This window comes from Thermobia domestica, chromosome 9, assembly GCF_964235325.1.
Source record: "Thermobia domestica chromosome 9, izTheDome1.hap1.1, whole genome shotgun sequence".
NCBI lineage: Eukaryota > Metazoa > Arthropoda > Insecta > Zygentoma > Lepismatidae > Thermobia > Thermobia domestica.
In genome coordinates this window covers 23,222,803-23,236,148 of record NC_137462.1, presented here as the reverse complement: position 1 = coordinate 23,236,148, position 13,346 = coordinate 23,222,803, and the positions used below count along the sequence as shown (strand labels likewise).

The 13,346-nt window shown below is 34.9% G+C and overlaps 1 protein-coding gene across 2 annotated transcripts in view; it reads right to left on the bottom strand.

Moving 5' to 3' along the window:
* The window catches only part of LOC145694462 (5-taurinomethyluridine-[tRNA] synthase subunit MTO1, mitochondrial), a 78,942-nt gene that overhangs the window by 28,336 nt on the left and 37,260 nt on the right, over nucleotides 1-13,346 (bottom strand). For both annotated transcript variants that reach the window (XM_081770744.1, XM_081770745.1), the window contains exons 9-11: nucleotides 10,425-10,588; nucleotides 7,740-7,911; nucleotides 2,504-2,666 (exon numbers count right to left, since the gene is read on the bottom strand). In XM_081770744.1, the coding sequence (XP_081626870.1) occupies nucleotides 2,504-2,666; nucleotides 7,740-7,911; nucleotides 10,425-10,588 (499 nt within the window). The remainder of the gene's footprint in view (nucleotides 1-2,503; nucleotides 2,667-7,739; nucleotides 7,912-10,424; nucleotides 10,589-13,346) is intronic.

The window sequence follows — 13,346 nt, the reverse complement described above, 5'->3', positions numbered from 1 at the left end:
TTGCAAGTAGGACTTTTATTAGGTGTTTCTATTGTTTTGATTAATTTGATAAGTAGGACTTTCATTAGGAGTTTCAATCAATTATTTTGATTAATCTGGTAAGTACGACTTTTAGATGTTTCTATTATTCTGATTAACACGTTCTACAAAATATTATAATTAAAGTAACGCAGTTGGTAAAGCGTTACCTTCACAAAAAAACCGACATTCAAATTTCAGGGAATTTTGGAGTTTCTATGAAGCAATCCATTCTGAGGTTTATCTTTGGACATAAAATATTGTTTTTCTCAAATTTGCATATATTCGTATTCGTGCGCCACCGGTCGCACATGGCGACCCGTGTTTATTATACCATAAGCCTGGGCCGACGTGTACCACCGGTGACGCACAATAATTTCGTCAAATCTTTCCGATTTCAAGCTTAGGTGCTTTGATGAATACCTGCATAATGGCATTACTTGTGAAAGAGTTGGGGGAGTACTCTTGCTGATATTTTTCAAACTGCATATGCTCACAAACAGCAGCTTTATTACAGAAAATGTATATTAGTTCGTTTGTGTTTGTGTTCGGAGATTGACTGCAGTAGCATTGTTGCAGAATCTGAAGTTAGTGTAACAACCGGTGCTATTGTGGCGCTGTATCAAAATTAGGTAAATACTTATAAAAGTGTGAATAATCACTATTTAGGAACAAAGACTTGTCAGAATAGAGTGAATTATCGGTAAGTGAAAGTGAGTATGTTCCATCAGATAGTGAGGACTATATTGATTCTGACATTTTCGAAGAAAGTGAATACGATATTAGTGGGCAAGAAAGGACACGGAAGGTTGAAGAAGATGTAGTAGAAATGAATGATCCCGTGGATGATATAGTGAGTTCTATTCTGAACGATGTTATCCTAAAGATTTTGGAATGGACTGATTGTAAGACAAAATGTAGACAATTTCCTTTCTTTGAAAAACATAGGCTGCAGTATAAATTTGATGTCAGTGAACCTGTTACTATATATGTGGAATTTGAAATGAAATGAAATCAAATCTTTGAGTTTTACGTCCCACAGTTATGCCGGTTAGGCTAAAGGAGACGGTGATGGTGAGTAATGAATGAAATGGTGGAATGAAGAAAGTGGGAGGAAACAGGAGAACCCCGAGAAAACCCACGCACGCGGTGTTTGTCCACCACAAAGTGCACTTGGCGGGGGCTGGATATGTGGAATTTGTTGATAATGAAATAATCAATTTAATAGTAACTAAAACTAACTGATATGCAAGGCAATACATTTCTTGCAAGAACGTCAAGAGGCATTTACAGGTGGCAAAATGGTACGACAGCACATCAGATGAAATAAAGATATTCATTGCTGTTCTGACGATAATAGGTATTTGTCCATTACCAAAAAGAAAAATGTATTGGCCCGAGGATCCACTGTATAAGAACGATTATCTGTATATTTCCATATGTATTTTATATTATTTTAAAAGATGTCATACTAACCACATTTTATGTACAATAAATACCAGGATTATTTCCCTTAAAAGATTTACAGGTCTACTCCATAGATTGCCTACGATGTATATAATAACATAAAATCCGTAACACTGTTCTACTTTTCTAACTAAAAACCCAAAGGCAACTTATAGCCTCGAATAGCAGAATAAAGATCGTGTATCACCGGTGGGGCAGGTCGGGAATTAAGGAAGAATGGTATGCGCCACCGGTGGCTCACGTCGAAAATTAAGGAAGAATGGCATGCACCACCGGTGGCTCACGTCGGGAATTAAGGAAGAATGGCATGCACCACAGGTGGTTTACGTCGGGAATTAAGGAAGAATAGCATGCACCACTGGTGGCTCACGTCGGGAATTTAAAAAGAATGGCATTTTCGAAATGTTCGGGATTTTCGAAAAACATAGCTTCTTAATACTGTCAGATGTCGGGCTGAACGTGTCAATATGGTAAGCAAGGCTTTTATTAGGTGTTTCTATTATTTTGATTAATCTGATAAGTAGGACTTTTTATTAGGTGTTTCTATTATTTTGATACGTATCTGTATTTGTTCATTGTTAATATGTTGGTTATTCTTAGTTCTGTTGTAAGAGTCGTCTCTTGTTGAAAATGAAAAGAAGCAAAATAAAAGGTGAAAGATTGTTCTAACACTTACTGCGTAGAATATGAACTGACCCACGACCGAAAATATGAAATCTTTGAGTTTTACGTCCCGCGGTTATGCCGGTTAGGCTAAAGGAGACGGTGATGATGAGTAATGAATGAAATAGTGGAATGAAGAAAGTGGGAGGAAACGGGAGAATCCCGAGAAAACCCACGCACACGGTGTTTGTCCACCACAAAGTTCATTTGGCGGGGCTGGGATCGAACCCGGAACCCAAGCACCAGAGGTGAACGCTCTACCACTGAGCCACCGTGGCCCCAGACCCAAGACCGAGCCAGGTTACAGCAGTTACCTTGCAGCACATAGTTTACTGAATTCGACTTTAAAACTTACCTCAATTGTCTGGTTGTTTTGCTCATTGGCAAACTGAGTTTGCTTCTCCATTGTGGTACTGGCATAAAAACAGACTTCAGAAGTTCCTTGCCATCTTCAATTGCGTTTCTTAAGTTGCACATTCTCTCGTACCTGGATCTAGATACACATCCAACTGAATACCCTACAAAAGATTAAAAAAAACTGTAATTTATCATTTCATCACTTGTTAGAAAGAAGTAGCAGTGTCACGCGTATGATACGGGAAGGAGTTTGGTTTGTACAGCGCGCTATTTTCTCAATTATTATTAAAACTATGAGTGATAGTATGTTTATATCACTTCCGGTTTTAGAAGAGATATTAGAATGGAGATTAAATATATACTTGGAACGCTTAATTCATTGCAGAAAATAGATTCTCGCTATCTGTCACCGTTTTCATTCATAACGATCAATGTTAAAACCGGAAATAGTTCATTTCCGCCACTGCCGGTTTGAAAAGGTTAGGAGAAAAGATGGTACCTGTTTTTAGAACGTTAAATCGATTCCTAAAACAGAAGAACTACCAACTTTTTTAATTTCTTTTTTTTTTTTTAAGAAAATTGCATTATTTTATTGCCTATAAACTTACACTTCTAGTAAATATGAAATCAGTTTTAATTAAACTGTATATAACAAAAAGAAACTGAAATTGAATTGCACATAAGGAAAAAAATGAAGCTTAGTTAGTAATAAATAACAAATATAATAACAGATTTTTTCTTTATGAGATTTATTAATTTTAATGAAAAGGGTAGAACTCAAGAACTAAAAAGTGCTTCCAGCTAACAGTGTTTGATTTGTTCATAATACAAAGTCGCTAGATTTGTAAGTAAGTCGCAAAATCGTCATTTAAAGATCACCGAAACAGTCGCTAATCGGAAATATATATATATATATATATATATATTTTTTGTCGCTATTCTGGAAGTCGAATCCCCTAGATTTAGCGACTTTTACCCCAAATTGGCATCACTGATCAAGGTTAGTCAACCGAAGCGTTAACGCGATCTACCGAAAATGTCCCCGCCAACTACTAGTAGCTCGCGATCGACGGTTTGGCGATCACTGCTCCATAGGGTTCATCATTTAAACCGGAAGTGATTGATTTCTGCCACTTCTGGCTTTAGTAGCGGGATTACACTGGAGATGGAGTATATCCTTGGAAGCTTAATTGATCACAAATAACACTTCTTGGTATCTATTACGGTTTTTATTTTAAAGGCGACCATCAATAAGCAGGGAAGTGGTTGTTTACTGCCCCTCCGCTAAATTCATTACAAAAAACCGCTTCTCTCTACCTGTTACCGTTTTTGCTCTATACTGAGCACCATAGAAACCGGAAATGGTTGATTTCTATCGCTTCCGGTTAGAATATCACACTCCCAAAAACGAAATTGGTTCCTAACGTTTGACTTTCCATTCTAACCAAATCTGATAGTAATCCAATAAGTAATTCTTGAGTTTTTTTCTCCCGGACGAACGCACATAGGGACAGAGTAAACATATATAAAGAGTTTTGACAAACCAAACTGCTTAATGTATATGAGATCATAATTGCCACTGCTTAATTTACACACAGATTGATTGCTAAAAAATAAAATACTAATAAAAAATTACTGATACCACAAAAAAAAGTCGACGAAATAATACATGTTTGGAAGTGGAAAGCTGAATTCAATTCGAAATACTACACACACACACACAGACATAATGTAACGTAACAGTAACATCTAACGACCGCTAAGTATTTCAGGGTTATAACCTGAAATTTCGGGGTCATTTTTGGGGTCACACTAGTGGTATCGAATACTTGAATTCCGCATTTACTGACCACACTTTGTTCGTTTATGTTGATTTTTATTTACCCCTGAATGCATTTTTTTCGCATTTGTTAAAGTTTTCTTTGTACCACGAAATCAACCAAATTTTCAGAAAAATAAAATCCCTTGTCGTCTCAGAATTTGATGAAATTTGCTGTACCTGTAGACCCTATGAGAGATGACCATGCACTAAATTTTGCACTACTATCCCCTGTAGTTTCAGAATACAGGGTAGCAAAAATGTAGATTTTTTTTTGGAGAACCTTGTTCGCTTCAACTATTCATATCTCCCGTAAATATAGAGCTAGACAGAAAAATGATATACCGTTTTGAAAAGAAAAGAATAAGCTACAAGATACGTCAGGAACATTTATTTGAAAATCAAATATCATTTTCCGGGAAAAGTTCAATTTCACATGGAATGACCCACTGGTAACATGTGATCACATCACTGCTGACGAATAACTACTGCAGTTAACTGAAGTAAGCATGCACCTCTTGTGCGTGAGGTCCCTAGTTCGATCCTAGGACAAGCATGTTTGTGGTGGACAACATCGTATTCGTGGATTTTCTCGGGGTACTCCCGTTTCCTCCCACAATCTCATTCCACCAATTTTTCCATCATTATTCACTTGCTTTACTCATCCGACTCCCTTATCCTAAAGGACATAACGTGGGACATTAAACTGCAAGATTTCATTTCATTTTTCATTTTGAAGTAAGCATGCCAGTTAGTTCTACGAGACTAGCTCGTCAAGACAGGTCAAAGTAAAGATATGACAGAATTAAATAAAAAAAAATGAACAGTGTGTTTGGGCATGCCGATAGGCACACAATGAATGAAGTTGCCGTTTTGTTGGTGTACCAAAGTGAACTATTCAACGTATCTATAAAGAATGGTTTAACACACTGTGAACATAAAATAACATCAGAACCATGGATACAGGACCCAAAAAGGATCCCGACTCAGACGAACCAGCGAGGAGTTTCACGTGAGATAATTATTTATTAAACTTGACAGGATTTGCTGTTGTCTTCGAATGTAAGTAAATCCTAACTAATTTCCGAAAGAACACTGTTAGCGAAACTTGGTGAAATGGATATTTGGGAATCAGTACAATGAACATGGCCGCTTTTTACTACGGTGTATAAAGATGCACGACTTTAATGAACTTAACAATATAGATACTGAACCATGGCGAGTTAAAAATGTGTAGTATGATCCGCCACAGTCGAGCTCCCGTCTGAATTTCAACGATGCAAGACGTCAAGTGCACCGCAAGTCCAATGGGCATTTTATTCATAGTATGTGAAAAGTATGGTTCAAGCGACCACTCATGCAGGTGAATATTGAACGTATAGAATGCATGTTACATACTAAAAATTGTACTAACATTTTTTATTCCTAATAGCTGAAATAATTTCCGATATTTCGAGTACTTTAGCAAGTATCCATTTTCAGGGACCATGCAGCCTTAAATCACATTTTGCACGTACTTCGAGCTTCGACAATAATGAAACGTATTATTACTTTTCTTAAACTATTATATGGGTATTTCACAATCCTATACCTTTTCCCATAAAACTATGTTAGTATGAAAAGTGCACTCAGCACTATGATTATTATCCGATTCCAAATGTGTTACTTGAGACTATTAACATCAACTTGAAACTTCTCTTGCCCTTGTCTTCTACATCCATCGAACAGCAACTCATTTGATTTCAGGGGGCCGCGGAGGCTCAGTGGTAGAGCGTTCACCTCTGGTTATTGGGGTCCTGGGTTCGATCCCAGCCCCCGCCAAGTGAACTTTGTGGTGGACAAACACCGTGTGCGTGGGTTTTCTCGGGGTTCTCCCGTTTCTTCCACTTTCTTCATTCCACCATTTCATTCATTATTCATCATTACCGTCTCCTTTAGCCTAACCGGCATAACCGTGGGATGTAAAACTCAAAAGATTTTCATTTGATTTCAGCTACTAGGGATACGAAAAGGTCAGTATTTTTTTTTTTAAATCATGAACCAACATTATAATTACATGGGCGCATGGGGGGATGGGGGGTACCTACCTTTGATGCATACTTTGGATTTGGCATAGACACCACGTTCTGTTTTATTCAGTTCATTCTTTTTTCACCCTGCTCTGTTTCATCTCAGGATCTTTTTTTGTACGTTACTTTTATATAGTGGTATGTATTCCTGGTTTTACTCCTTTTATCTCCTTTCCGTTTTAATACTTTTTACCTTGCCACTGAGGAAGGAACCAGCTGAGAGTTCCGAAACGTCAAAATCTTTAAATTTTTCAAGGGAGGATTCATTGGTAAGTAGCCAATTTTTTGTTAATCATGAACCAACATGTTTATCTGGACATTCTTAGTCTCTTTTCCGCAACGTCTTCAATATTAATACTATTATGTTCACAGGACTCAAAGTGTCGTAAGAGTAATGTTCAGCTACACTGTCACACTTGCTCTAACCTGCGAACTTTTCAGATTTAAATCCAACTGAAAATCTTGAGTTGATTTTGAGTTTAACGTACCGTTCAGCAGCGAGGCTATATGAGACGTGGATCTATTGATTAACGTGGAATCCAAACCACATGAGCTCCCGTCAACTGAAAATCTGTGGGACTATTAGGATCAATGGAAGAAACGAATAAATAGGCATCTCTGTACTTTGACGAAATAACAGAGCCTATTGATAAGCAACTGGATTCACATTGTACTTTGTTAGCTCACTTTCAAACATGATCTAAATTGGCCAAAATATCCAATTTACACAAGTGGAAAATTTAATAAAATATATTATTAAAGCGTTACTCGCTCTGTGGTTTCCAATGTTATACCGATATATGCTCACTTCACTCTTCTCTACTGTATTTGTAGTTTCCTTCATACTTTAAGAACAACTGGACCAATTTTATAGTTTTTGGGACTTAGACACAACATAATTCTTTGCATGTTACTAAAGTTGGACGGGTACACATTTTTGCTGAGCACGTACACTCATGTCCAAAATTATTGTCGCCTGTCTATAAATATGTTGTTGTAGGAATATAATCTGATAACGAATCCGCCCGGTATTTCTTATAATGTTAGTATGTGTATAATTGGCAAAGACATGTACGTGGCAAATTTCATGTCAAAAGAGCAGTAAATAAGAACAATAAAACGAAAATAAAATTTTCTTGTTCACTTAGCAACATTTTGTTTTACTCATTCTAATTTTCGTATTTACAATTTTTTTCCTATGAAATTTACCACATGTATACATTTCTCGATTATACACATTGTATAAGTATTAAAAGTAGCCTGCAAAATCATTATCAAATTATATTCTTACAACATGACAGTTATAGATATACGACAATAATTTTGGACATGAATGTACAACTTACCTTTTTCAGTTAGTCTGATATCAGCATTATCGGGACGCAACGACAATCTGAATTCCGCTCTGCTGGTGAACATCCTATAGGGTTCGTTAGTTCCAAGAGTGGTTAAGTCATCTATTAAGACGCCAATATAACTCTCTGTTCGACTAAGGACAAATCCCGGCCTTCCTTGAACCTGTATAAAAACATCAAAAAATCATACTTTTGAAGTTTTGTTAATTAGTATACAAATTAACATACAAGGTATGATCAAAAGGTAAGGTGACTGTAGTTGCACAGCGCCATCTATCGATGTTGTATCCATTTCAACTAGGTAAGCCTGGTAGCCTAAATCTTTGGTACAGTCAGTGTCAAGTTTGAACAAGTTGTGACATATTTATTGGCTTCCAGAGGCAGAAGAGTAAGAATGTGTTAAGAGTTTCTGTCGCGCTCCAACATTATGTAGTATGAGCAATCCAAAAGCGGCAAGGAGTCGATTGAAACGAACAACAATCGAGACATCCTTCGACATCAAAAACAGATGAAAATGTGCAAAAACAGGCACAAATAATTTGTTTAAACAGGCGAATGACTATTCGAGAGCTTTCCGAAGAAATAAACATCCGTGAAAAGTATTTTAACTGCCGATTAAATGGCCAAATGGCTTCCTTCTTCTTCACGAAAACGAGCCGTGACGCCTTGCTTTTGATCCGCGACTTTTTGGCCGAAAAAAATATTCGTCTGTCTGTCCACATTTATTCTCCTCTCCAGATATAGCACCATGCGACTTCTGCTTCTTCCCCAAAATTAAAACCGTGCTTAAAGGAAAACGTTTTGACAACATTCCTGATATCGAGAAGGCCACGGCAGAGAAGCTAAACGCCTTTCCAAAAGAAGCCTTCTAGAAATGCTTCCAGTCATGGATTCAAAGCTGGGATAAATGCATTGCTAGCCAAGGATAGTGCTTTGAAGGAGATTAAATCAAATTTCATGTAAGCTTATTACTTTGTTTCTAATAAAATTATTCACCGTATTATTCGATCACACCTCGTATATTACATATATGAGAAATCGACAAAAAAAAAAAATCCCTACGTTAATTCCTTTATAGATGTAGTCTAATTGTGCATTTTTTTTTCACTCTTTGAAAACCATAACGTAATTTGCGACAAACGAAACAATATCTACTCTACCATTTAATTATAGTTTTACATAATTACAGTTTGTTTCTTAAATTTGATTGTGCACCGCGACCACAACCCGCAAAAACTATTCATCAAAACTGAAAATTTAAGTAATAAAATGCGTTTTGTTTATTTTATATTTTTTTCTTACATTTCCATCTAACTTCTTACATCTTTTCCTTTTCTCTCCCCCCCCCTCTCTCTACATGTCACATGTCTTTTCGCTCTCTATCATTCTTTTCCCAGAATTTCTTCCTGGATAATCCATACAACACTCCATGACCTTGTCCTATGTTACGTAGTGTTGATTTGAAACAAATTCCTTCCGTACTCCAAAATCTAAAACTACTACCGGGTATTTTATTCTTGTTTTGTATTCTATGTACGATACATATTTTGGTTACTAGTAATTTACTATGGAATTGTTTGGCTGAAATTTACTTTATTTAAAAACATACAATTATCTTTTGACGACACTGATCATCATCTTTATCATAGGTATTCTGCCATTATTGGTAGGTCATTTGCCCCAACTGAGAAGCGTCCATGCTCCACGGTCTTCCGCTAACCTCTTCGTCTTCACGTGCGATTTTTCTGTTTTGATATCGTCCATTAATTGTAGTCTCCTTCGCCCCTATCCTCTCTTTCCTGCAGTCATACCCTCAAAAACGTCCCTCATGATACAGTTCCTTCTTAGCCAATGTCCCAACCAGTTTGTCCTCCTCTTCTTAATAATACCTAAAACTGTTCTTTCCCCCCATCATTTCTAACACACTTTCATTCATTTTCTGCTCGACCCAGCTAATTCTCTTCATTCTTCTCCATACTCACATTTCGAAAGCTTTCAATCGATTTTCATCCATTTTTGTCTAATGTCCATGTTTCTGACTCGTATAATACAATATTCCACACGAAGAATTTTATGAGTCTTTTTCTCAATTCTTTATTCAAAGTCCCACAAAATATACTTTTCTTCCTGCTAAAGGCTTCATTCATTATTCCTACCCTTGCTTTTATTTCACGTTCATATTTCATATCATTACTAATAATAGTACCCAAGTATCAAAAATTAGTCACCTGTTCTATTTTCTCCCCTCCTACTTCTATATTTGACACCGACCGCTTCGTTCCAATCACCATTGCTTTTGTCTTTCTCAGATTTATTTTCATCTCATATTCTTCACAGCCCTTGAAATGAAAATGAAATTTTTGAGTTTTACGTCCCACGGTTATGCCGGTTAGGATAAAGGAGACGGTGATGATGAGAGATGAATGAAATGGTGGAATGAAGAAAGTGGGAGGAAACGGGAGAACCCCGAGAAAACCCACGCACACGGTGTTTGTCCACCACAAAGTCCACTTGGCGGGAGCAGGGTTTGAACCCGAGACCCCTAGCACCAGAGGTGAACGCTTTCACAGCCCTTCCTCAAGTTTTTTAACATCTTATTGATTTTCTCATCAGATTCTGCACTAAAATACAAGTATATGATAAAACAGAAGAAAAATCTATGTTTCGAACACTAACCTTCAATGCAGCATTAATTCCTGCCATGATTCCCTGAGCAGCAGCTTCTTCATATCCCGTTGTTCCATTTATTTGTCCAGCGAAAAACAAATTCTTAATCTTGAAGGTCTCTAAAGTGGGATTTAATTCTCTTGGATCAACATAATCATATTCCACCCCATATCCTAGCAAAATATATTAGATAAACATAATTAAGAAAATTATTCAAAATACATTCGTAGTTACTAACATTATACAAAATACATTAATTAAACATAGTTAAGAAAATTATCCAAAATGCATTAATTAAACATAGTTAAGAAAATTATCCAAAATACATTAATTAAAAATAGTTAAGAAAATTATCCAAAATACATTAATTAAACATAGTTAAGAAAATTATCCAAAATACATTAATTAAACATAGTTAAGAAAATTATTCAAAATACATTAGATAAACATAATTAAGAAAATTATTCAAAATACATTCGTAGTTACTAACATTATACAAAATACATTAATTAAACATAGTTAAGAAAATTATCCAAAATGCATTAATTAAACATAGTTAAGAAAATTATCCAAAATACATTAATTAAAAATAGTTAAGAAAATTATTCAAAATACATCAACTAAACATAGTTAAAAAATTTATACAAAATACATTAATTAAAGATAGTTAAGAAATTTATACAAAATACATTAATTAAACATAGTTAAGAAAATTATCCAAAATACATTAATTAAACATAGTTAAGAAAATTATCCAAAATACATTAATTACACATAAATAAGATAATTATACAAAATACACTAGTTTAACAGTTAAGAAAATTATCATGACCACAAAAGTACATTGTAATATAGGAACATAGGCAGTATCTCTAAATTTCTTATTCACATTCTTTTTTTCATGTTGATATTCCATAAATATTAAACATTCTAAATTAGTCTTATTACATGGTGTCCCAAAAGTAACTAAGTAATTTTACAACTGATTAACTTTTAAAATAATTATTTTTTAAAAAAATTTTTATTTCAACTTTGAAAACTAGAAAGTATTATTATTTATTTATACTGTATGTTTCAGATTTGAAGACATTGAAAATATGGAAAACTTCAGTACTGAACGAAGAATCATAATTGTGAAACTTTATTTAGAAAACCAACGATAAATTACTGGACTCAAACTGACTATTACAGATATGTTAATAGCACCCTTGGAGTTAACTATTCGCAATCTGTTTACACGTTTTCGATAACAGGGATTTATAATTGACCTGTCTCAAATAAGGAGACTACATTTTTTCAATATATAGCAGAATAAGGGCAAGAATGTGCGAGGCTGAAAATAGTAGGCACTTGAAAAAATATTATACTTGGAAAGTAATGGAAAAACAGTAGCGTGGCTAGAATATTTTTCAGGGGGGGCCAAGGAAGGGCCCAAGAAAATTTTGAAGGGGCCATCTCCAATGAATGAAAAACTTGATTCACATAAATTTTATATATATATATATATATATATATATATATATATATATATATATATATATATATATATGTGTGTGTGTGTGTGTGTGTGTGTTCAAGATGAATGTTTCCATCTTAGTTGTTCATGTTCATGATTGTTGTTCAAAACAGTGAAAATATAAGAACTTACTACCTCAAACTAGGGCACATTTATACAATTGATTTCCATTCTAATATAAGTAGTTACTTAATCACGGCGTTTAAAATATGTGTGACTGATTGATTTAGGGAATAAAGTGCCTCGTTGAAATTTGCACTTATATCATGATGCTAGCTATTTTAGGAATTTGCTTATTACATACGAAGGCAGAGCTACCAGAACTTTAGCTGTACTTTCGAATCAAGCTGATATGCATACTGCTATGTTAGGTTTTCACAAACAGACTAGTGGAAACTCCATTAAAAGTAAACTGAACTTACTCTATTTATTGTAAGGATTTTCCTCTCTCTCACAATAAAGAAAAACATTAAATATAACACTTCAAACACTTGTATAAACTATACACTTTCGTTACCTTTCTAAAACTTTTAATAAACAAATATTATTACGTGACAAAGCAAATTAATTTATGTTGTGTTAAACGGTAGAACGAACAGTATTATTTCAGAAAAGGTGGAAGATTATAAATTTCAAAAACAGCGCTTCGTCTATATTGTCTTGTTAAAATAGCTTATAGTTGTTGAAATACTAATTTCACTTGTGTGCTTGACAGCTGTAACACATAGAAGCATTGATCAATATCAGTTTGTAAGTTTACATTACAAAAAAGCATGTAGTTTACTTAGGTAGGTAATAAAACTGCATATGAATACAGAAACAAAAGTACGATCAACCATGTGCATTTGAGCTTAGCGGTAGAACAATGACTTTAGAGTCGGAAGATGATGTGATCGATCCTCGTGGGCAAATATTTCGACTTAGGAGTTTACCAAGATTCTTCCTTAGTTCACTAGCGAAATGTTTATGGCCCAATTGACTCATTTCCCTCATTTCTATTCTCTGAGCTTCGGATGTTTCAAAGTCTTAAAATAAATTCAAATATAGTTGAAGTAACTTAACGCTACTATCCTGTAGTCGATGCTAAATTAATATTGTTAGTTTTGAGATTGGATATGAATGCACAGCATTAACTAGTAGGCTTATATCCTGTTCAAAATTTACGTCACCACTGATTTATTGTTCTGCATAATTCCTACAATATAATTTTCTCGGAAATGGTTAAGAATATTTTGACGAAGAACATATATAAATCTGCGATAAAATTTGTTATTCAGTGACTGAACTCACTGAATGGAGTCTTTATAGACCAGTTCCATAAATTCTTGTTATTTCTCTGATTACTCAATATCAGATAAGATAACGGGATGACACAACCTAGTAACGGGAGTAACTACCACTTTTACACAAAATAA